Source organism: Podarcis gaigeae, assembly GCF_964106915.1.
Source record: "Podarcis gaigeae genome assembly, chromosome: 11".
Classification (NCBI taxonomy): Eukaryota; Metazoa; Chordata; class Lepidosauria; order Squamata; family Lacertidae; genus Podarcis; species Podarcis gaigeae.
Window position 1 is genome coordinate 56556312 of NC_139687.1, and position 24934 is coordinate 56581245.

Genomic DNA, 24934 nt, shown 5'->3' on the forward strand with positions numbered 1-24934 from the left:
ACTAAATGATTGGGGGGGGGGGGGTTCCTGCAACACTAGGCACACTTACTTGGGAAGGAGCCCCTCTGAATTCAGCAGGGCTTACCCCTGAACAGACATGGAGATGGGCTGGAGCTCAGTGGCGAATCATTTGTCTCGTGTGCAGAAGGTCCCAAGTTCATCTCTAGGGGGGGCCGGGAGAGACCCCTGCCTGAAACCTTGGAGAGCTGCTGCCAGTCAGTGTAAAAAAGAGAAAGAAAAAAAGATAAAGGTAAAGGACTCCTGGATGGTTTAGTACAGTCAAAGGCGACTATGGGGTTGCGGCGCTCATCTCGCTTTCAGGCCGAGGGAGCTGGCGTTTGTCCACAGACAGCTTTCCGGGTCATGTGGCCAGCAGGACTAAACCGCTTCTGGCGCAATGGAACACTGACGGAAACCAGAGCGCATGGAAACGCCGTTTACCTTCCTGTCAGGAGCTGGTCCTACACTGAAGTAGGACCCTGGCAGAGACACGTGCCCGACTAGCATGTTCTTTCCCTCGTGGTCAATCATTCGGGAGTTTCAAAAGCTTTCTTCAGCCCGAACATCACAGCAACCGATGCCATCGGCACACTTAGGGATCCGCAGTCTTCGCAGCTTGCATGACAGACCTCAGTGTTTTGGCTAATCTACTTTATTTACATATAAACACACACGGAGCACTGCAACATGGCTCCCTCTCTCTCTAGCATCAGATAGCAAAGAGAAAAAATAAAGCACAATACAGTAGTCCCACTTCATGGAACACAGTAACACAAACATCCTGTCTCCGTCACTTCCCACTCTGTGGAGTCAAAACATACACCGTCATGTGATAGACAAAAATCCCATGACTGCAATCATGGAGCAGGAATTCTAACACCCGCCACAATGGTACCTATTTATCTACTCGCACTGATATGCTTTCAAACTGCTAAGTTGGCAGAAGCTGGGACAGAGCAACAGGAGCTCACCCCGCTGTGGGGATTCGAACTGCCGACCTTCCGATTGGCAAGCCCAAGAGGCTCAGTGGTTTAGACCACAGTGCCACCCGCATCCCAGTCAGTGTAGGCAATACTGAGCTAAATGGATTGTTGGTCTCATTCAGTAGAAGGCAGTTTTACAAGTTGCACTGTAAGTCTCAGCAGAGCTGCCAGCTTGTGCTGAAGATTGCGAGGGCAATGATGTGTGCATGCTGCTGCGACGTCAGGACATTGGGGGGAGCCGGGGGGGGGGGGGAGAGCTGAACATGGCGGCAGTGCCGACTCAATGGCAGGTGGTTCCTTCTCTCTTGTTCTCGGATGTCTCCTCCTGCTGCCTCTTCACTGTCCTTGGCTCTGCACTCAGCCTACTCCATCCCCTGTTCATTCAGAACATTGGGGGCCCCAGCTCCTCATCCAAAAAAATATTGGGGACCAGGGGACCCCAGAAGAGATGTGCCCCTAGGAGTCGGCGCCCCTGAGTCTCAGTCGGTTCAGTGGGGCTGAACAGAATTGTGCTGTATCTGGAATTTGGTTTCCATCTCACTCTTTCTGTTGCATCAAGGACTCATCAGCGGCTGACTTGTCACCTTGAAGCAGCCTGCCTACAGTTTCCACCGATATTCCTGCAAACAGCTCCTCTGGGGTTATTTCTGTTTATAGCTGTGCCACAGATGGTGACCTAGTTATGTTCCCAGCCGAAACATTTGCACTGGCTTCCCTGCCTCCGGCACTGGTGAGGAGACCTTGCAATGCTGAGGCTGGGCTTCGTGGCACTTGGCTGCCCCAACCCCATCTTGGTGGAGGACTTTGAGCTTTTAAAATTTCAGAGGCGCCTGTGTGCTGCCAACATTTGGCAACCTCCCTGCCCCTTGCCTTCCGTTGTTCGTCATGGTTGCAGTGCCCCCTGTGGCGCTCTCTCGGCTTGGTGCCCAGTGTGGGGGAACCAGTTGCAGTCCCCTAAATCCATCTCTGCCCATCTGAAACTCTCTGGTTATTCCAGGAGCATTTAGGCCACCCTGAGCAAGGAGCAAATATAATCCTGCTGGTGCCAGTTTTTAAAAAACACAGAACCAGAAAGGTGTGTGTTTCAGTCTCGTGACCGATTTACACCATCAAGTTCTCAGGTTGAACAGGTGCACAAATGTTTGCTGTGCCGTAAAACAGCCCAGTGTTGGCTATTTTGCAGATAAGTTGTGCTGCAGAAGGCGTGCTGGGGAGACCACACATTCAAGAAATGCAAAATTAACTTTTGCTAGGTTTTAATAACAAAAACAAAAACTCCTTTAGACTAAATTACAATACAGTGGTACCTCTGGATGCAAACGGAATCCGTTCCGGAGCCCCATTCGCATCCTGAAGTGAACGTAAGGCGCTTCTGCGCATGTGTGGGCCGCGTTTCGCTGTTTCTGTGCATGTGTGTGACGTCATTTTGAGCGTCTGCACATGTGCGAGCAGCGAAACCCGGAAGTAACGCGCTCTGTTACTTCCGGGTCACTGCAGAGCACAACCCAAAAATATTTAAGCTGAAGCGTATTCATCCCTGGAGATCTTGTTGCAATCGCACCATGAGAGATACAGCGGTAAAAAGGTAAAGGTAAAGGCCCCCTGACAGTCCAGTCGCGGACGACTCTGGGGTTGCGGCGCTCATCTCACTTTACTGGCCGAGGGAGCCAACATTTGTCCGCAGACACTTTTTCCGGGTTATGTGGCCAGCATGACTAAGCCACTTCTGGCAAAAGCAGAGCAGTGCACAGAAACTCCGTTTACCTTCCCGCAGGAGTGGTACCTATTTATCTACTTGCACTTTGACGTGCTTTTGAAAAGCTAGGTTGGCAGGAGCAGGGACTGAGCAACGGGAGCTCACCCCATTGCGGGGATTCGAACCGCCGACCTTCCGATCGGCAAGCCCTAGGCTCTGTGGTTTAACCCACGTCCCGTCCAATACAGCAGTAGAGAAAAGTAATTGAAGCTGTTTATTATCGGATAGGACCGTTTCTAGTTCTAAGCTAAATAACTGGTCTGGAGAAAGTAAAAGCAGCTGTGCTTGCTCATTTCTTCTCAGACCATGGGGATCTCTCATCCCAAGCCATGAGAGAGGAGAGGGAAAAGGAAGTGTAAACAGGATGAAACCTAAGATGTATCAGTCTAAACTTCAAAGGATAGAATCACAGAATCAGGAAATTGTAGAGGGGAAGTGTGGGTGGAGCGCTTGATTTTAAAGATTCACCCACCGCTGTTTACATGGAGGCTCCCCTCTTCTTGCTAATTCTATTTGCATACAGTGGTGCCCCGCAAGATGAATGCCTCGCAAGACGAAAAACCCGCTAGACGAAAGGGTTTTCAGTTTTTCGATGCGCTTTGCAAGACGAATTTCCCTATGGGCTTGCTTCGCAAGACGAAAACGTCTTGCGAGTCTTGCGATTTTTTTCGCTTCCCCCCCTTTTTCTAAGCCGCTAAACCGCTAATAGCCTTTTAGCCGCTAAGCCTTTAATAGCCGCTAAGCCGCTAATAGGGTTGCTTCGCAAGACTAAAAACCCGTATGACGAAGAGACTCGCGGAATGGATTATTTTCGTCTTGCGAGGCACCACTGTATGTTGCCTGTGTTTTTGGTGCTTCCCTAACTTTTAAGGCTGCCAAAGCCACCAGATGAGATCCGTGCAGCGTTAAGGAGGCAACTGGCTAGGGAGGCGCTGTTCCGGCGGGCATGGAGTTGGCCGGAGAGTAACGGCTGGTGCGGAAGGGGTTCCTTCACCACTGTCCCACCCTCCGGCGGCTTTCTGATCCGGCGGCCTTCTGAGCCTTGTGCCTTGCGGATGGGCCAGGTTCAGGACCCTGGCAGGCTGGATCTGGCCCGCGGACCGTAGTTTGAGGACCCCTGTTCTAGATCCTTGCTGGGCTGGTTGTTGTTGTTGTTTTAAAGTTATATTTCTTCTAAATATATTTTTCAACCCCCTTTGCTCAGACTACAGATTTAGTCAGCACAGCTGGTTACGATGGCATCATCCAGCACCTCAATGACGGCAGGAAGAACTGCAAGGAGTTTGAAGACTTTTTGAAGGAAAGGTATGTGCTGAAGACTTGTCGGACTTGCTCCGTTATATATTCTTGGTTTTACATAAATTTGTGCACAATAATTTTAACCATTCCAGAACACAAAAAGGAAAAGGTTCTTTTGAACCTTTGGACCTCCTCCCCTCCCTCCATGGGTTCCATTTCCCAAAAAATTATCTTCTCGGTGGTGGCTTCTCCCAGGCTCTGAAACTCCCTCCCTGGAGAAGCTAGACCGGCTCTCTCCTTAATAATAATAAATAATAAATTTTATTTATACCCCCTCCCCTCGCCAGCCAAGACCAGGCTCAGGGTGGCTAACACCAGATATAAAACAATTGACTGAAATACAATTTAAAAAACAAGATTAAAACACAACGTTAAAATGCAGCCTCATTTCAGCAGAAACTCAAAAACTTTTTTGGGGATGAAAACATCTTCACCGAGGCTAACTATCCAGACTGGTCCTATGTGGGCCAGAAAAAAGCCAGGGAAGTCCCCAAATAGGAGTTCCAACACAAAAGGAGAAAGGAAAAAGGAAAGAGGAAGAGGGGAACAAGTTAATTCCAAGCCAAGAGCCAGGCGGAACAACTCCTTGTTGTTCTTCAGCTGGCAGGTATTTTGTTCCAATAGGCCTTTGTTTCGTTTTTTTTAAGGAAAGGAGTTGAATTATGCTGTTTCTCATTATCTGTGATTTGATAATTTATTTATTTTTTTAAAAAAATATTTTTTCAATTCTGTTGAAACTAACGCCTCTCCTTCATGGAAATTTCTAAGCAGAGGTTGGATGGCTACCTGTCATAGTTGCTTACCTGAGATTCCTGCTTTGCAGGGGGTTCGACTAGATGACCTCTGGGGTGCCCTTCCAACTCGGCGGTTCTATGATTCTATTATAGTCCAAATTACTTTGTACTTGTTAATCTTCTGTATGTTTTATTTTATTTTTTTTCAGATGGCCACCCAACCTGTTTATTTAATTTATTTAAAAAAACAACATTTAATTCATTTTTCTTTTTCATTCATTATATGCATCTGAAATTCTTAGCATTTACTATATATTCCTCCCATTTTCACCCACTTTGCTATCTCTTAACAGAAAAAGTTATTAATAACATAACTTCAAGCCTAAAAGCGTAAAAATAAAAGTAAATACGCCATAATCATATTTCACTACCTTCTAAACATTTTCTAATGCTAATAATGTGAATGTTTATTTAAATCCTGCCATCAAGTCTATCGACTTTCTTCGTTTCTGCAAATATAATATGAATGGTTCCCAATCTTTTTCAAAGTCTGTGTTGTCTTTTTCTGTCTGTCATTTTTGCCAGTTCTGCATAGTTCATCAACTTCTCTTGCCATTGTTCTACATCTTCCATATGTTTTAGGCTTTCCCGTATTTTATATGTGTTGCTTCCATTTGTGTAAGCCAACTTGGAGCCCCTGGCTGTGGGGGCGGGGGGTGGAGAGGCAGGATATGAACAAACAAACAAGCAAACAAACAAACAAAATCATTCTCTTTTTTTAAAAAAATAATATTTATTAAGGTTTTGAAAGATTACAAAATTAAAGAAAAAGAAAAGAAAAAAAGAGCAAAAACACAGAGAAATAAAAACAATTAAGAAAAAACAACAACAAATCAATCCTTCCATAACTTATCTTTCATTTGCTTGTTTCCTTGACCTCCTCACACCTCCCTTTTTTGTGTTCTAGTTCAATTAGCTATTTCAGCAAATCCTTTCCATCTTTGTTTTTATAATTTATCTTAATATAATATAACTTTACATTCTCACCAATTAACAATCTATTCTTTCTTAATCTTTTATAACGTTTCTGCTAAAACCACGTGACTTCATTCCAACATCCTTCTAACATTCCTTAATTTTACAATGTTTCTGTAAATAAGCTTTAAATTTCTTCCAATCTTCTTCCACCGACTGTTCTCCCTGGTCTCGGATTCTGCCAGTCATTTCCGCCACAAACAAAATTGTTCTCTTCCCACGCAACAGGGCTTCTATAGAAGAGAGATATGGCAAGGACCTGATTAATTTATCGCGGAAAAAACCCTGCGGGCAGACAGAGCTAAAGTGAGTGACTGCGGTCCCTAAAACTGTGTTGTTTGTGGGGAAAAAGGGGAGGTTAGACCCCATTTTTGGCTCAACCTATGGACTTCCTTTGAATGAAAATAGGGGCAGATTCCAGCAACGTACTTCCATTAGCGCAAGACATTCTAGCTGCGTGATGGAAGGCGCTCGGGGAAGGGTCCCTGAATCAAATCCTGGCATGGCCAGGTAAGGCTTGGAGGAGCTCCTGTCTCGGGAGCACTGGACAGCCGGCTGCCAGCCAGTGTGGGCAATTCTGGCCTGTGGAGTCTGCCTTGGAATAAGGCAGCTCTCTTTTTGCCTTTATGAAGGTCCCCTCCTCTTCCTATAAAGGTAAAGGGACCCCTGACCATTAGGTCTAGTCGTGACTGACTCTGGGGTTGCGGCGCTCATCTCGCTTTATTGGTCAAGGGAGCTGGCGTACATGCTGGTCATGTGGCCAACATGACTAAGCTGCTTCTGGAGAACCAGAGCAGCGCACGGAAACGCCATTTACCTTCCCGCTGGAGTGGTACCTATTTATCTACTTGCACTGGCATGCTTTCGAACTGCTAGGTGGGCAGGAGCAGGGACCGAGCAACGGGAGCTCACCCCGTCACGGGGATTCGAACCGCCGACCTTCTGATCGGCAAGTCCTAGCCTCTGTGGTTTAACTCACAGTGCCACCCGCATCCCTGGAGATTTCTTCTGAGGGGTTTACCCCTGCCCTTTGGAGCAGATTTGTGGGTGTGAATGGGGGTCCACACGGGGAGAGGAAAGTTAAAGCGTACCCTCCAAAAATCACTTTGCTAAAACGGAACTGCTTTGTCTGTTTTTGGTCCAGAATTCAGACAGCCATCTGCCCCCAGTCTAAAAAGTCCCTGAGTCTATTGTGAAAGCAAGGAGGGTTTTTGCTGGAAAAACACTCGCTGGTTTAAAAAACCGTGTGTGACGTAACCCCAGTTCCCTTCATTTCTGCCCAAGTAGGCTCTTCCAGTAACCATCGTTGCCCATGCTCAGAATTCAGTTCCTGCTTTAGTGGAAATGAGAAAAGGCTGTGGCTTAGGGGAAGCTCCGCTGCTTTAAATTGCTCATGGTGGCTGGTTTTGCCGTACGGTGAGACAGCCATCTTGGGAAGCTGTAGGTAAAAAGGGGTGGGAATCCTTCGGCTTTGTGGGTTCAGATTTGCTCGTAACCAGTTCTGGATCTACATATAAATTAAACAAGAATGATGCGGATAGCGCTGTGGTCTAGACCACTGACCCTAGCGCTTGCTGATCGGAAGGTTGGCGGTTCGAATCCCCGCGACGGGGTGAGCTCCCATTGCTCGGTCCCTGCTCCTGCCAACCTAGCAGTTGAAAAGCACCCCAAAAAGTGCAAGTAGATAAATAGGTACCGCTCTGGCAGGAAAGGTAAACAGCGTTCCCGTGCGCTGCTCTGGTTTCGCCAGAATCGGCTTGGTCATGCTGGCCACATGACCCGGAAAAATAGTGACAAAAACCAGACATTAAAAAAACAGTAAGCGTAATTAAAAATATGGATAAAATCAGCAAGTATTTATTTCTTATTTCTTTTTAGCCACAGTTGATTTTAATCATCTTTTGAATATTTTTAAATGACCGATAATTTTAACGTTTTGTTTATTTTTTAAAAAACCAACCAGAAGTTTGGGGTTTCTCCCTGCGGGATATCACTTTGATTAAATTGTAGAAATTTGGAATTATTTTGATATTAATTGGAATAACTGTACAATTGGCGAAACTGTGGTAATATTGGAAAATTAATAAAAAATTATAACAATGTTTGGATTTTTTTAATTTTTGTGTAATCAAGTGATATATAAAGTTAGTTATTTTTTTTTTTAAAGTAACAAAATTGTGTACTAGGCCTGCCTAAAACAAAAGGGTTTTGTTATCTCCTCTTTCTAGATCTGGGCTGGCCTCTTCCTAGGTATATAACACAGCAGCATTTATTTTTTACAGGTGTTACAGTGGAAAATGGGTGGATCTGCGCTACGGGGTACAGCCTGCTTATGGGAAGAGAGAGTCCCCTGGGAAGGTCTCTTGCACAACCCCCTTGCAGTCAAGAGGAGCTGTGCAGGAGACTTTCCCAGTGGAGCTGCCCCATGTTAAATCATCTGCTTGTGTGTGTGTGTGTGAGAGAGAGAGGAGTGTTGTTTGGATTTTGAGCCTCGGTCCCAGCCCCTCTTGAGAAATCTTGGCATATTTACCAAGCCACCAAGTGTTTTTGAGGAGGTCTCTGGAAGCAGAAGAAAGAGAAGTCCAGGACCTCACGCCCAGCCGTAAAAATTTGTCCTCTGAATTTCAAAGGTTGCATCACCCGGTGTTGAAACAAGGCCAGTTTATGCAAGTTCACAAGGAAGTCTTGTTCTGGCGCGTGTGGCATAAAAACAGATTTGATGATTTCTTCCTCTCTCCAAAGTTTTCCAGATTCTAACAGTTTGCTCCTTTCTCTCTCTCTCTCCCCCCTCACTCTTTCTGCATTTCCTCCAGCACCTTGAGAAGAGCTCTTGAGGTTTTTAAGCAACGTAAGTAACTTTTAACGGTCTCCAGAATGTGCAAAGCTGTGGCTCGGGTTGTGTGTGAAGAGATGTACAAACACATACACAGGAGAGTGAAATCACTGGCTCGAAATACTTTGATATTTGCAGGCTACCTTTGGGGGGGGGGGAGCCATGTATTTTTAGATAATTCTCTCTCCTCTCCCCTCCTCCCCACCCTGAATTTCATGGAACGCTCTGGCATTTTAATTTCCTTTACTCCAGTTCCTCCCTAGAAGACTTACAGCAGACTGCAAAGTCTTACCGTATTTTTCGCCCTATAGGACACACTTTTTCCCCCTCCAAAAATGAAGGCTGCGCTTCGCCCCACAAGCTGGGGGGGGGCCAGCGGGAAGGCGCGCGACATCTTAGAGCTGCTCCCCGACCCCGCTTTGAGGCTGGCGGTGGGGGAAAGCAGCGCTTCCCCCCACCGCCAGCCCCACAAGCTGGGTCGAAAAGCCCGCAGGAGCCGCGGAGCGCGCCACTCTTGGGGGCTTTTCCCCAAGGAGGGACAAGGGACTGACTGGCCGTTTCAGTCCCTTCTCCCTCCTGGTCGAAAAGCCCGCAGGAGTCGCGCGCAGCTCCTGTGGGCTTTTGCGGGAGGTGGGGGAATTCCGACACCTCCCGCGTAAGCAGGGAGAAGGTCTTGGAGTAGCGCACAGGATGCGTGCAGCCTGTCCACTGCTCCAAGAGCTGCTGGGGGGGGATCATATTTCCCCCCTTGATTTCCCCCCCCGAAACCTAGGTGCGCCCTATGGCCGGTGCGCCCTATAGGGCGAAAAATACGGTATTTACTCTAAGAATGCGGGCAGCTCATTTCACGGCTGGAAACTGCCAAAACCTTCGGAAAGCAGTGCTTATTAGGAAGGGAAACCCAGTACCTTACTTTTTCTTTACCTCCTTATTCCATTTATATTCCACCTTTCCTCTGAGGTGCTCAATGCAGCATGCACAGTTCTCCCCACTCCCTACAACAACCCTGGGAGGTAGGTCTGGCTGAGACTGAGTGACAGGCGTAAGGTCACTCGGTGAGCTTGGTTCCTGAGCAGGGATTTGAACCCAGGGCTCTCAGGTCCTAGTGCAACACCCTAAACCACTACACCAGGGTCTTCAACCTTTTTCAGCAGGGGGCCGGTCCACTGTCCCTCAGACCTTGTCGGGGGCCGGACTATATTTTGGAGGGGGGGGGGGAAATGAACAAATTCCTATGCCACACAAATAAACCAGAGATGCCTTTTAAATAAAAGCACATATTCTACTCATGTAAATACACACTGATTCCCAGACCGTCCGCAGGCTGGATTTAGAAGGCGATTGGGCATAGGTGCATGGGTAGACTAACTAAGGCCCGGATCCGACCCCCAGGCCTTATTTTCCTTACCCATGCACTGTACCACACTGGCTGTCATTGCAGCCCACTCATATTGCAGCCCTCTTAGCAGGCTAGGAAAGGAACGGTTTGATAATATCCTGCCCATCTGACTGGGTTGCCCTAAAATTGAGGATCAGGTCAGGATGGGTGTGCAGAGCTTGCGGATGTCACGAAGGAGCTGGCACGATTTTGAACATGGTTGCTAAACAGGAGATGTTAATTGCACCGCATGTGACTCTCTGGGGTTGAATAGTTCTTTTTTATATACAGTGGTACCTCGGGTTACATACGCTTCAGGTTACAATCTCACTTCCTCCCTGTTCAGCCCCATATTAATTTGGTGATGAGCACCTTAGCTGGACGAGAACATCTCTACTAAACGCTTCTAAACCCTGTCCCTGCAGGCTGGTGTTTCCTTAGAGGCTGTATTCTGCAACATGTGGTTGACGGAACAATTGTGTGTTAGTGGTGGATTTATATTGGAGCGTTGACACAGCATCCTGTTTTGCTAGTTGCTCTGCGACGTTTCCCCAACATTATTATTGCCGCTATAGAAGAATTAAGCAAAAAATAAAGTCACGAAAACTGCAACATTCACTTTATAAAAAAAATAAATCACAGCGTTTTAGTCGGAAACTTCGCGTCAGATGACCTTGGGAATGTTGCTGTTGTGCTTCAGCCTCGGTTTCCCTTCTGCAAAGCGGCAGTAAAAGTGACGTTCCTTCCAGAGTTGGGTGGCAAGAAGGAACAAAGCCTGCCATTTACATTTCCTCCCGGTGATTCTTTTGTTATACCGTTCCTTGCTTTCATTTTTTTAAAAAGAATAATACTTTATTTAGAATTCAACAATAACAAAGGAAAAAACCACAGTAGTTGCTACATCAATTCATTACAATTAGCCAATTTTAACAATACATAAATAGTAATAGAAAAATTGCACAACAGCACTTTTAACTTACTGAAGTTTTCACATTACACTTTTATTTCTTTCTTATCATATCCTTGCTCTCAGAGGTGGACAGCGTCGGGCAGAGCCACATCCAGTTGGCCCAAACATTGCGCGAAGAGGCGAGGAAGATGGAGGACTTCCGGGAGAAGCAAAAACTCCATCGCAAAAAGGTCAGGAGCACGAGAGGGAATGGAGAAGGTCCTTGGAGACAGATGGTGGTAGCCGGTTCCATTTTGCCGCCTGAGGCCTATCCCGCTTCTTCCTAGAGATAGGGCATTCTGCAAAATGTTGTCACTTGGCTTCTCCACTCAGGACAGATAAGATGAGCAGCGATGGCACACGCTGGAATGCTTCCGCTGATTAGAAGGTTGGTGGTTCGAATCCCTGTGACGGGGTGAGCTCCCGTTGCTCTGTCCCTGCTCCTGCCAACTTAGCAGTTCAAAAGCACGTCAAAGTTCAAGTAGATAAATAGGTACCACTCCTGCGGGAAGGTAAACGGTGTTTCTGTTCACTGCTCTGGTTCGCCAGAAGCATGCTGGCCACATGACCCGGAAGCTGTACACTGGCTCCCTCGGCCAATAAAGCGAGATGAGCGCTGCAACCCCAGAGTCGGTCATGACTAGACCTAAAGGTCAGGGGTCCCTTTACCTTTTTACATTGATTATTGCTTTCATTTTATGGTTCAATGGTCTCGTTAGATAGTAAACTTCATCTTAAATTACTGTTTTAGGGGTTGTTCTTAAAAGTCTGGAACGGATTAATCCATTTTGCATTACTTTCTATGGGAAAGCGCACCTTGGTTTTGGAACGAACTTCCAGAATGGATTAAGTTTGAGAACCAAGGGATCACTGTGTTCTTTGAATCCATAGGCAATAAAATGTGCTTTACCAATGTTTGTGCAGACCCCTCCTCTCAAATCCCTCAAATCCAGACTCCTAGCAGCCTTACCCAACCAGGCACCTTTCAGATGTTTTGGATATCGAGGGAGGGATGGGAGTTGTAGTCTCAAACCTCTGGATGGCACCAGATTGGGGAAGGGGGAGGGTGGCCCAAGGTTCATGTCTGCAACAGGTCTGATATATACAGTGATACCTCGGGTTGCATACCCTTCAGGTTACAGACTCCGCTAACCCAGAAATAGTACCTTGGGTTAAGAACTTTGCTTCAGGATGAGAACAGAAATTGTGCTCTGGCGGCGCAGTGGCAGCGGGAGGCCCCATTAGCTAAAGTGGTGCTTCAGGTTAAGAACAGTTTCAGGTTAAGAACGGGCCTGCAGAATGCATTAAGTACTTAACCCAAGGTACCTATATATATATATATATGCAGGTTTTGGTGTCCTCGGGTGTCTTCCCGTGTAAAAGTTGGGGTGTCTAGGCGACGTTTCGACGAGGTCTCACTCGTCATCTTCAGGCTGGTGCTTTCGGCTTCTTGTTACTGGAACAGAGCGGGATCTCAATGTTTGAGTTCCTATAAATACTGTAGAGGGGGTGTGGTGTCTAGCCTCCAATGTTCTGGGCAGAGAGGAAGTTCCCAGGCTAGTGTGCCTTTTCTTCTTTTGTTCCTTAATTACTTGAGAGATACCTTGAGTGATTTCTTGAGTGATATCCTGAGTACCACTTAGGTGGGTCATTAGGTGTGGATTAGTTGCTAAAGTCTTTGTGTCTTGACCTCTTGAACTTTGTGAAGAGTTTTCCTGAGAAGATGGCTGTATTGTACTTAGTTGTGCTTTGGCTTGGCTTCGTGTATAGGGGCGAGGACACCAAAACCTGCATTCCTGTACCCGTGAAAATCTACGAAAGCATATATATATATATATATATATATATATATATATGTGTGTGTGTGTGTGTGTGTGTCTGTCTGTGTGTCTGTCTGTACACACACACACACACACACACACACACACACACATGCCTGATATTTACTTCTCCAGATCCCAACAACTCAGGGAAATTATCCAGCTCAGCCGGATAGGATATAGTCAGGCATGTTGGGATACGTTACTTTTAGCCATCCTAACGAGGGGTCATAAGAAATTTTGGGAGGCTGTAGCAGACTCCCCACAGACACAGGATGATTCGCTGACATTGATTCCATCTTTATTCCCTCTCTTTTTCACCTTTTTCTTAACAACCTCGCGTCTTCACTAAAACAGGTGGACGCCCATAGCCCAAAACTCAATGCATTAAGCATTCCCATCCTCCTATATGCAGATGATATGATTTTGGTTTCACGGACAAGAATTGGTTTAAAGCAATTGTTAAATTACTGTATTGACTATCTGTCCAGAATGAAATTGTGTATGAGCTTTGATAAAAGCAAAATACTGTAATGGTTTTGGGGAATTCACGCAAGACTTTACATTGCAACTAAACACAGAGCCACATGCAGCCCAGGGATTGCTGAGCTCAGGCACGCAGATTGTGATGTTCAGGTACAGGTAATCTCCACCATCTTTCGGTAGAAATAATAAATATGCTGGCACTCCAGGGAGTGAGCACACAAAAACACACACACCTGTGCTTGCCACCCCACTCCGCTGGTGTTAATTCCAGTTTCCATTGTGTTTGGGAGCCCTAAAATGTGATGAACTCTGGTTCCAAGAAGACAACAACCTCCATTCAGCACCTGAACGTTTCCACCGCTGATGGACAAGGCAGCGTTTCTTGCCTGCCCATTTTAATTTCCTCGTTCCTTTCACAACTGCTTCCCCCTCTCCTCCGCTAGTGGAACAAAATTCAGCTTGCACCTTAACCGCATAGTGCCCAGACCAGGTAACACAGCACAGCTTCCTTGTTTGAGGGCGATATCTTATGTTTCTGCATTTCAAAGCTCTGGAGAAAAAGCTTTTGGTTTTGAATTTCCTTTTCAAACTAAGAGCTTCCATAATTATACCCTCCCTGCTGAAAAGCATAGGGCAGGATCCAGCTATGAATCCATTATTTTATTGCACGTATCAGTTGCTTTTTTAAAGGAACAGTGAACTCAAAGCGACTTAGCAATAAAATATTAAACTTTGGAACCAATAAAAAATAAGAACCGTAGTAGTATTGTGAAACTCCTCAAGATCAAGCCCAAAAGCCTGGCTGAAAATCCTGTCTCCTCTGACCTGAATCAACAGGGAAACTCAACTTGGGTTAAATTAAACCCAAGTTTCTAGCCGCCATGGGTCTGCAAAGGGAATGAAAGAATTTCAAGTAGTACATGAGGAAGCAAAGTGAAGCTGCTGTGCTTTCGGCATGATTGAATGTCTTTTACTGGCGTTCTGCTTCGGTTATTAGGAAATCCAACCCTTTAACAAACCTCAAAATTCGGTGGAATTCAGATTCTCTGTTAGGTGTCCAAATCGGAGGCCTGTAGCAAAGACATGACAATTCAGTTTTGCAAGATGAAGTGGAAGACGTTCGCGGTAATTCCTCTCCTTGTAAAACGCGTGTGGCCTTCTATATTTAGAAAGGGGAAACGGATTTCTCTTTCCTTCCCTGTTCTGCTGAGGAGCAAAAGGCTGCACTAACCCTGATACTCTTTCCGCAGATCGAACTCATAATGGACGCGATTCACAAAAACCGGAATCTGCAGTACAAGAAAACCCTGGACGTGAGTTAATTCTTCTCCTCTGGTTCTTAAGATACCACATGCCCTTGCAGATCACCCTCTCTGGCAGTCGTGTGGTGAAGCAGGTTCAGCTTCATATGGCGAGACGAGCCTGAGTGTAGAAAGCCTCAAAACGATTTGCAGAGAGAATAAAACAGTGCCTGCCTGTTCATCAAGAGGCAGGGAGTTCCAAAGATCAGTTTCTTACAAAAGCAGAGCAGGTATTATATGTGACACCTGTGGCTGCGTTGCTGCCACAAGTTGAAGCGATCCAGAGAGCATTTATGGGACAAATCGGGAGGACCTGGACAACCAACACCCTGTGTTGTGGATGGGTACATTGGTCAGCCACAATACCCGATTGGTAGGTCCCTCAAAACTGGGTGCAATCTGGCCAATGGGACGCAGTCTAAACGGTTCGAGGGACCTATTTATACCCATGCACGGACGCGGGTGGCGCTGTGAGTTAAACCACTGAGCCTAGGGCTTGCCGATCAGAAGGTCGGCAGTTCGAATCCCCGCGACAGGGTAAGTTCCCATTGCTCGGTCCCCGCTCCTGCGAACCTAGCAGTTCGAAAGCACCTCAAAGTGCAAATAGATAAATAGGTACCGTTCTGTCAGGAAGGTAAACACCGTTTCCGTGCGCTGCTCTGGTTCACCAGAAGCGGCTTAGTCATGCTGGCCACATGACCCAGAAGTTTTATGCCGGCTCCCTCGACCAATAAAGCGAGATGAGCACCACAACTCCAGAGTCGGCCACACCTGGGGTCAGGGGTCCCTTTATCTTTACTTTACGTGACCCAGAGCTTCCTCTTTTGGCACGTGCATTCGGAACACCCACCAACCTCTCCCTACTTTTAGGGCTTTGCGCTTGACCTTGCTATGCCGTCATGTGTCATCTGTCGTTGGGACAGGGGCACGTTGGGACAGGGGCATGGCAGGAATTTCCCCCACTTGGCTGATTGGCTGTTGCCGTTTGGGTTTTGCCTGCCGCGTAGCAAATTGTCACAACTTGTAAGGTTGCAGATAGGCTCTGGTTCAGGTGACAGGGATGGGAGAATGCTCTCGCCATCCCTATGTGAAGGGTATTCCGTTAAAGGAATCCAGGGACTCGATGGTTTGGTCCACACCTGAGAAGGGGTTGTTCCCATGCCTGAGTCCAGAGGGGGACATTTGGGTGGCAGAGATGGCCTGTTCCCGTGCCCAGCTTTCTGCTTATCCAGGTGTTCACCCTTGGCTCACCTATGCTGGTGCCCTGGGTCAGCGATACCTGCATGGCAGGGAGCTAGTCAAACCAGAGCCTATGCAACCAGTCACTTTCTGTAATCAATAAAGTTGTGGCCTAAATTCTGCCAAAAACCAAACCTAAAATTTGAGTCAATTGTGAATTTATTTAAGGGGGAGGTTTCTGGGTCTGAACACGCAAGGCCAATCTCATAGGTAGCCTGGTCCAAAGTTGATACGGTCTCTGTCGTAACCCTTTGATGTACATCCTTTGCAACCTGTTGCATCCTGGTTTCCCCTCAGGCCAAGAGGCTGTATGAGCAAAGGTGCCGGGACAAGGATGAGGCGGAGCAGGCCGTCCACCGGAGCGCCAACCTGGTCACGCAAAAGCAGCAGGAAAAGGTTAGGAAGGTGCAAGGGGGGGTCGTGGGGAGAGGGAGCTGGATGGGGCTGAAGTATGACCCTAAACGAGGCCAAAAATAGGGAGATGAAAGAGGGAGCACCATAGCTCAGTGGTGGAGAGCTTTTGGTTTCTTAACAAATGTATTTTTCAACATTTTCATTAACTCATTATATATCATTTCCCAGAAAGCCTTTATGTACCTATTTGCAGGTCCACCACATGTGGTGGAAGGTACCTTCTAAACAAAATGGAAGTTCTAGGGAAGGCTAAGGTCAGGCCCCCTTCCCTTAACCAAGATGGCGGTTGGAGACCCATCTGCCCAACCAGGCTGCTCTCCTAGCTGGCCGAATGACAATTGACCTCTTTCCTTTTTATTCCCTTCCAGCTCTTCGTGAAGTTGGCTCAAACAAAGACAGCCCTGGAAGATTCGGGTGAGTTCACGTCCCCAGAAAAGTTGGGTTGCCAACTTTTGCACGGACCTCTGCTCTGCTGCCTTTAGCAGCAGCTTTATCTGCAGTGGCCCCTTCCAACTCTACAATTCTGTGATTTCCTTTAAATATCTGAAGGGTTAACAACATGGTGGAAGGAGCTCACTCCTTTTCTGCTGGATTCAGGTTACAAGAACGGAGATTCCGACTGAACATCAGGAAGAACGCTCTACACAGCTGACTGTGCCCCCAAATACCCCAGTAATAAGATCATTAAGTTTGCAGATGATACAATGGTGGTTGGTTTAATTATGGCTGGAGAGGGGAAGGAAGTTGAGCAGTTGGGGGAGTGGTGCAGGAAAAACAACTTAACTCCTTAACTTAAAGAAAGCAAAAGAGATTACTGTGGACTTTAGGAAATGTAAATTGAATATTCAGCCACTTATTATTGAGGGGAAGTGCGTGGAACAGGTCTCGGTGTTTCGATTTCTGGGAATGGAGTTGAGAGATGACCTAACCTGGGGAGAAAACAGTAAAGACCTGATGAAGAGAGCACAGCAGAGGTTATATTTTCTGAGAATCCTCCGGAAAAATAATCTCTCAAAGGACCTGTTGATGGCATTTTGCCATTGCACTGTGGAGAGCGTATTAACTTATGGTCTGTGTGTGTGGTTTGGGAGCTGCATGGTCAGGAGAAAAACAATGCCGTCCAGGGTTGTAAAGACTGCGGAGAGAATAATTGGGTGCACTCTTCCCACCTTGGATCAAATCTACGCTTCCTGGTGCCATAAGAAAGCTGCAGAGATAGTGCAGGATCGTGCGCACCCCGGAAATGATCTCTTTCAGCTTCTGCCTTCTGGGAGAAGGCACAGGATTATAAAGACTAGGACCAGCCGCCTGAGAAACAGTTTCTACCCAAATGCGATTTTGGTTTTAAACGCATTGTAAGGAGTCTGTAAGGGACGCAAGTGGCGCTGTGGGTTAAACCACAGAGCCCAGGGCTTGCCGATCAGAAGGTCGGCAGTTTGAATCCCCGCCATGGGATGAGCTCCTGTTGCTCGGTGCCAGCTCCTGCCAACCTAGCAGTTCGAAAGCACCTCAAAGTGCAAGTAGATAAATAGGTACCGCTCTGGCGGAAAGGTAAATGGCGTTTCCGTGCGCTGCTCTGGTTCGCCAGAAGCAGCTTAGTCATGCTGGCCACATGACCCGGAAGCTGTACGCCAGCTCCCTCGGCCAATAAAGCGAGATGAGCGCCGCAACCCCAGAGTCGGTCACGACTGGACCTAATGGTCAGGGGTCCCTTTACCTTTAAGGAGTCTGTATGGAAGTATATTGTATTTAAAAATGGGGTATCAGAGTTTTTAAGGGGCTAACCAGGTTGGGATAGCTGGGATAGCAGGCTTGTTGGGTTTTGAATGTCTTATGTAGATTTTTCAATTTCATTGTTCTGTGTGGAAGAATGACAACAAAGATTATCATATTGTAACTTTCTGACGGAAGGAGCCGTTCGGTGGTAGAATGGAGTCCCATGGAAGATGGTGGACTCTCCTTCCTTGGAGGTCTTCAAACCGAGGTTGGATGGCCAACCGTCAAAGCTTCTATAGCTGTGATTCTTGCACTGCCAGTGGAATTGAACTTGAACCTTGGGGTCCCTTTCCAATTCTGCAATTCTATATTTGGCCCATCTTCTCTTGACGTGACCAGATTTCTCTTTTTTTATTTCTCCAACTGCAGACAGGGTGTATCAGATGAACGTTGGTGCCCTGGAGAAGATCAGGGAAGAATGGAAGAATGAGCATGTCAAGGCGTGTGAGGTAAATACGAATATAACAAAGGTTTGGCTGCCTCTTATAGGAAAGATAAGATGAAATAGTAAAACCAGTAGAATTGGAAAGAAACCTCATAATGGGAAAAATTAAGAAAAGTGATGGATAATGAAAATAATATGTACAGTGGTACCTCAGGTTACATACGCTTCAGGTTAAGGTTACACACCCAGAAATAGTGCTTCAGGTTAAGAACTTTGCTTCAGGATGAGAACAGAAATCATGTGGCGGCAGCGGGAGGCCCCATTAGCTAAAGTGGTGCTTCAGGTTAAGAACAGTTTCAGGTTAAGAACGGAGCTCCGGAACGAATTAAGTACGTAACCTGAGGTAGCACTGTATAAGGAAACGAATATAACTAACAGTAGTTGTAAATGAATACAGACAGACAACAAGAATTGTATAAACACGAGGATTTATTTGTTTATGGATACACTATGGACAAAATATGGAAAATGAATAACAATATACAAAATGGAAGGAAATAATGCGATAAAATTATATGTGACATAAAAAACCAGAAGAAGGAAGGAGGGAAGTCAGCTTTGAAGAGCAAGTATAAATGTAAAATGTAATACAATATGTGCATGTGGAGTATCTAATTGAAAAACTAATAAAGATTATTATTATTATTATTAAAAAAAGGTTTGGCTGCCTCTCCTGAGGTGACGGGATGCTGGGGCAGGCAGTATAGCTCAGAGAGTGTTGTTGTCACAGAAATGTTTTGTTCAATTCGCCTCACAAGTGTTTTTGCCTGACTGGAATATGTCCTCGAAACCTTGATAACGTCTCTTCCTTGCCTGGTGTGTCTGTGGAGAAACTAGGATACTGTTTTTTGCCCTGGCCGCTATTTGCCCTGGCCCCTGGCATGCGGCCCCTGCAAGATTTCCTAGACGGGAATGTGGCCCTTGGGTCTTAAAAGAGGCTCGCCGCGCTTGTAAGAAGGGGTGTCTGCCACTAGCCGCTAGTTCCCCCCCTAAAAAAGCTGTATGGGTGGAACTGAATGTGGCCCCTGGAAGGGCACTCACAAGGAGATGTGGCCCTTGGCCTGCAAAAAAGGTTGCCCTGACCCCTTACCCCAAATACTGGGTTCTGGGTTCGAATTTTGAACACTTCATGTCGAAAAGAAATAGGGCGGAGGAATCCAGATTAGCTAGTAGCAGCCAAAAGACAGAAATAAGTGTGTGGAGGAAACTTTATCCCTCGCCTTTGAACGTTGTGTGTTTTGGATTGCCCTTTGGGTGTGCGTACGTGTAACAAAACAGAGGATTGCCAATCACTTCCTCAAGCGGGTGAGGTTTCTTTGAAAAGCTGCAGGGAGGAGACCCACCCTGCCCCACGGAAAAGGGGGCAGCCCACAAGTAAAGCCAGAGTGTTGCAAGAAAACCATTTCCTGGGCAGGGATTGCTTTTTAGATGCCCTTGAGTTCTCGAAAGCATCTCGAATATCTGCATTCTTTCTTGGGGAACCAGAAATAGTGTTAAGATTATTGCATTTAAATTATCCACATGGAAATGGATATACTGTGCAGGGAATTCATTTCCTTCTTCAGAGCATAGCTGTCAACGTTTCCCATTTTTTAAGGGAAATTCCCTTATTCCGAATAGGATTCCTCACAAGAAAAGGAAAAAGTTGACAGCTGTGCTTCAGAGATGCAGGCAGGATTTGGAACAAAATGTTTTCAAGAATGGGGCTCTTTTCAGATATTTAGGTGCATGCAGCACTGGTCTGGGCTGATGGGAGTTGTAGTTCAATAACAGGGTGCCAGGCTGAGGTAGACTGTCACAGCATGATTTTTTTATTATTTTTTTTGTGGGGAGAGTGTTATGTACTTTTATTTAGAATGCCTGACCCCAGTTTCTCATGTTCAGACTCTGTTCTGGCTTTTCAGTCAGCCTGAGCGTATGAAAAAGAACTGGATTTCAAGAGTATAAATTGATGGCTCGCTTTGCCAGTTCTAATCAGATTGAAAACCTGGCAGCGATTTTATAGAGCGTAGATGACATCGCAAGGGATCGATGCCTTAGGAAAGCTTGACTAAGATCCAGGAGACCAAGGTTATGTAACTTTTTTATTTTATTTGTATGCGTCTTTCTACAGTTCAAACCATGCACAAGGCAGCTTACATCATGGAAGAAGACCTAATAATAATAATAATAATAATAATAATAATAATAATAATAATTTATTTATACCCCACCCATCTAGCTGGGTTTCCCCAGCCACCCTGGGCGGCTTCCAACAGAACACTAAAATACAATAATCTATTACACATTAAAAGCTTCCCTAAACAGGGCTGCCTTCAGATATCTTCTAAACGTATGGTAGTTATTTTTCTCTTTGACATCTGGAGGGAGGGCATTCCACAGGTGGGGTGCCACTCCCAAGAAGGCCCTCTGCCTGGTTCCCTGTAACCTCACTTCTCGTAGTGAGTGAACCGCCAGAAGGCCCTCGGAGCTGGACCTCAGTGTCTGGGTAGAATGATGGGGGTGGAGACGCTCCTTCAGATATACTGGACCGAGGCCGTTTAGGGCTTTAAAGGTCAGCACCAACACTTTGAATTGTGCTCGGAAACGTCAGTGTACAACGTGTATTGTCAGTGTACAACCTGTGTACAATGAAATTAACCAAGCCTCCCTCCCGCCCCACACAAACACTCAATCTCATTGCACTCTGTGTGCTTGTCGCACAACACACCGACCCCAAAATTCAGTTGCACTATATTATTTTCCGTTCAGCAGCCTAACAGCCCATGGATAGAAACTGTTTCTTAGCCTGTTGGTACGACTGATTATACTTCTATATCTCCTGCCCGAGGGTGGAAGATTAAAGAGGTGCTGGCCAGGGTGTGAATCGTCCCTGAAATTTTTTCTCGCTTTCCTAAGGCATCGATCCCTTGTGATGTCATCTAGCGGACTCAGGGAACAGCCCATGATATCATGTGCTGTGTTCACCACCCTCTGTAGAGACTTTCTGTCCGTGGCTGTCAAGCCAATGTACCACACTGTAATACAATATGAAAGGACACTTTCTATTGTGGACGGCTAGAAGGAGGTCATAAATTGTTGTTTAACATTGCTCTTTCGCAAGACCCTGATTGCAACGTAACAAAAGTAGTAAATAGATCATCACAAAATGCACTGCCAAACTGAACAATTTCCACATAAATCGTTAAGATCTAAAATAAATATTTTTTAAAATGACATCAAAAGCCCCAAACAACACCCCAGTCCAATAGTCTTCGCTTTTGTAGCTGGAGTCAGTCCGGGCCCTTGCGGGACAGAAATGTAAGGAAGAACGTTATATCTGTAATGATATGGTAAAAGATAATCCTAACAATGGCTGTGTGTGGGTGTTGAGGAAAAACATTCCTAAAAACAATGACAGGTCCAAAGGGAGTGTGTTGCTTATGTCAGAGTGCATTTTTCAAAGAGTTTTAGTTATTTTGACAAATAATAAACAAACAGGCGGTGTGGGTGGAGCCTGTTCAGAATCTGTTATTGATACTTCATTGCCTTCTTATGGCTATCTCTGAGAACACAATTTTATTGGTTGCGTCAGTTAAATGCTGCCTTGCAATTCCTGCCCCCCCTTGCACTAGTGAGTAACGTGTTGCACAGCACATTTTGCACGGGGACCTTGATGCCCCAGGGGAGACGAACATCACAAGCTGCACCTTCCCATACAATTTGGGGGTTGCTTTTGAAAAGTTAGATTGACAACTTGCTGCCGTTTCTCAAGTCCGATGCTGATTGCTTCATTTGCTGATGTTTTTTAAAGGTGGGGTTTCTTTGGTGTGGGTTTAGTTTCCTAATTATTATCTGTGCTTAAGGTTATAATTACTCCCAACGAAGGGGAAAAGACCAAAGCAAGCTTCTTTCCAAAAGAAGATACTGATACTGATATTTTGATACTGATATTTTGCCTCTACATTCAGCCTTGTCCTCTGCCTCTCTCCCCCTGCAGTTCTTCGAGAGCCAAGAGACCGAAAGGATAAACTATTTCCGGAATGCTCTGTGGCTTCACGTCAACCAGCTCTCTCAGGAATGTGTCAAGAACGACGAGGTAAGTAGAGGAACGCATTGTCTGCATTCTGTAGGACAGGGCTGTAGACCAAGAACTGCCAGCATGAACAATGGTCTGGGTCGATGGGGCCTGGAGTCCTTCAACATCTGGGGGACCATGGGTTCCCTGTCCCTATCCTTGGTTTCATTTCCACTTAACTCTGGAGATCACAAACGTACATCTCCTGCTTCCTGTTTGCTGTGACCCTCACTGTTCAGTGCCAATAAGTTTGGTTTTTTTTAATGGATGGAGACAGAGGCGTTGGTGGGAAGTAGAACCCAATGGACTGGCAGGGACTGAGAGAACCTGAATTTGCCCCAATGATTTTGTTCCCTCTCAGAAAGATAATTTGACCTCTTGTGACGTAACAGAAGACAAGCCACTTTCAAAGATGAGGTGGTGTGCCCTCTTTCTTCCCGACCCCTTGTCAGAATATTTCTTTGGAGCCACCGGGATAATAATAATAATAATAAAAATTATTATTATTATTATTATTATTATTATTATTATTATTATTATTAATTACTTATACCATGCCCATCTGGCCAGGCAAGATAAAACATCAAACATTAAAAACTTCCCTAAACAGGGCTGCCTTCAAATGTCTTCTAAAAGTCAGATAGTTGTTTGTTTCCTTGACATCTGGTGGGAGGGCGTTCCACAGGGCAGGCGCCACTACTGAGAAGGCCCTCAGCCTGGTTCCCTGTAACCTCACTTCTCGCAGTGAGGGAACCGCCAGAAGGCCCTCGGAGCTGGACCTCGGTGTCCGGGCTGAACGATGGGGGTGGAAACACACCTTTAGGTATACAGAACCGAGGCCATTTAGGGCTTTAAAGGTCAGCACCAACACTTTGAATTGGGCTCAGAAACGTACTGTGAGCTAATGCAAATATCTCAGGACTGGTGTTATGTGGTCCCGGCGGCCGCTCCCAGTCACCAGTCTAGCTGCTGCATTCTGGATTAATTGCAGTTTCCAGGTCACCTTCAAAGGTAGCCCCACGTAGAACGCATTGCAGTAGTCCAAGCGAGAGATAACCAGAGCATGCACCACTCTGGTGAGACAGTCTGTGGGCAGATAGGTTCTCAGCCTGCATACCTGATAGAGCTGATAAACAGCTGCCCTGGACACAGAATTGACCTGCACCTCCATGGACAGCTGTGAGTCCAAAATGACTCCCAGGCTGTGCACCTGGTCCTTCAGGGGCACAGTTACCCCATTCAGGACCAGGGATGATTCCTTCTGTTTTGCACCTTGCAGAACTACGAGGAGATACGCAAGAGCCTTGAGCAGTGCAGCATCGAGAAGGACATCGAGTTTTTTGTGAATGCCCGCAAAACAGGCACCGTCCCACCAAGTAAGTAGACCCATCTCAGATTCTGGATGCAGAGAACATCACAGCAGTGGGTGAACCATGTCCGTTTTTGGTATCCGTTTTTCCTGTAAAGAGAGAGAGGGGGAATGTCACTATGTGTGGGTCAAAAAGTTGCACGCAGGGGTATGACTCTTCCTTGACTGGGAAGTCAAGGAGGAGGAGGTCACAGCGGCTGTGGTAAAGTGGTTGCAATACTTCGGGTATACAATAACCATGAAGTAGTGGGAAAACCTGTGGAAAATAATCTGGAAATTTACGGTTTGTTACGCTTTGAGAGAGATATCTCTCAAAGGAAATTTATCTAACTCCCTGGAAATTTTCTAATATGTACAAAAGCATCTCAAGTAATTGTTGGAGGTGTGGTGGCAGTGTAAAGAAATTAAGGTCTTTTGGGAGGACATCCGTATAGAATTTGAAAAAATGCTTAAAATATCCTTTAAGAGAAAACCAGAAGCTTTCCTTTTGGGAATCACGGATTCGGATATTCCCAAAAAGGTAAGAGCGATCTTTTTATATGCCACAGTCACAGCAAGAGTTCTCAGTGCGGCAAATTGGAAGAGTGACAAAGTTCCGTCAAGATTAGAATGGATTCAAAAACTGGCGGAATATGCGGAATGGGATAGTATGTCAGGGGAAAAAACAAAAAGCAAACCAAAACAGGCATTTATTTCAAAATGGAAAGTCTTTAAAATCTAATTGAAAAATAATCATTGTAGTTTAAGGTCATTTGCAGCATTCAAATAATTTCAGCAGTAGTTTCAAGAATGATGTAAAGTCTAAGAATGGATTAAAGATTATTAAATTATTAAAAAAAAACTTGTTATGTAACGGCAGTGAACAAATAATGAGAATTTGAAGAAAGGAATAGACGGGAAGTCTGGTTGATAGAAAAAGAACATTTTTATTTTTAAGGTTTAGAGACTACTTGTTGATGTATCATTTTTTTCCCCTTTGTTGTTTTGTGGTGATGGATATTTGCTTTCTTTTTCTGTATGGTATGTTAAAGTGAATGATAACAATAATTTTTTTTTTTCA

The 24934-nt window shown here is 45.8% G+C and overlaps 1 protein-coding gene across 2 annotated transcripts in view; it reads left to right on the forward strand.

The window, feature by feature from the left end:
* The window catches only part of PSTPIP2 (proline-serine-threonine phosphatase interacting protein 2), a 51612-nt gene that overhangs the window by 18780 nt on the left and 7898 nt on the right, over window positions 1-24934 (forward strand). For both annotated transcript variants that reach the window (XM_083702905.1, XM_083702906.1), the window contains exons 2-11: window positions 3944-4044; window positions 6036-6113; window positions 8621-8655; window positions 11052-11158; window positions 14524-14586; window positions 16111-16209; window positions 16596-16641; window positions 18373-18452; window positions 22428-22526; window positions 23785-23881. In XM_083702905.1, the coding sequence (XP_083559031.1) occupies window positions 3944-4044; window positions 6036-6113; window positions 8621-8655; window positions 11052-11158; window positions 14524-14586; window positions 16111-16209; window positions 16596-16641; window positions 18373-18452; window positions 22428-22526; window positions 23785-23881 (805 nt within the window). The remainder of the gene's footprint in view (window positions 1-3943; window positions 4045-6035; window positions 6114-8620; window positions 8656-11051; window positions 11159-14523; window positions 14587-16110; window positions 16210-16595; window positions 16642-18372; window positions 18453-22427; window positions 22527-23784; window positions 23882-24934) is intronic.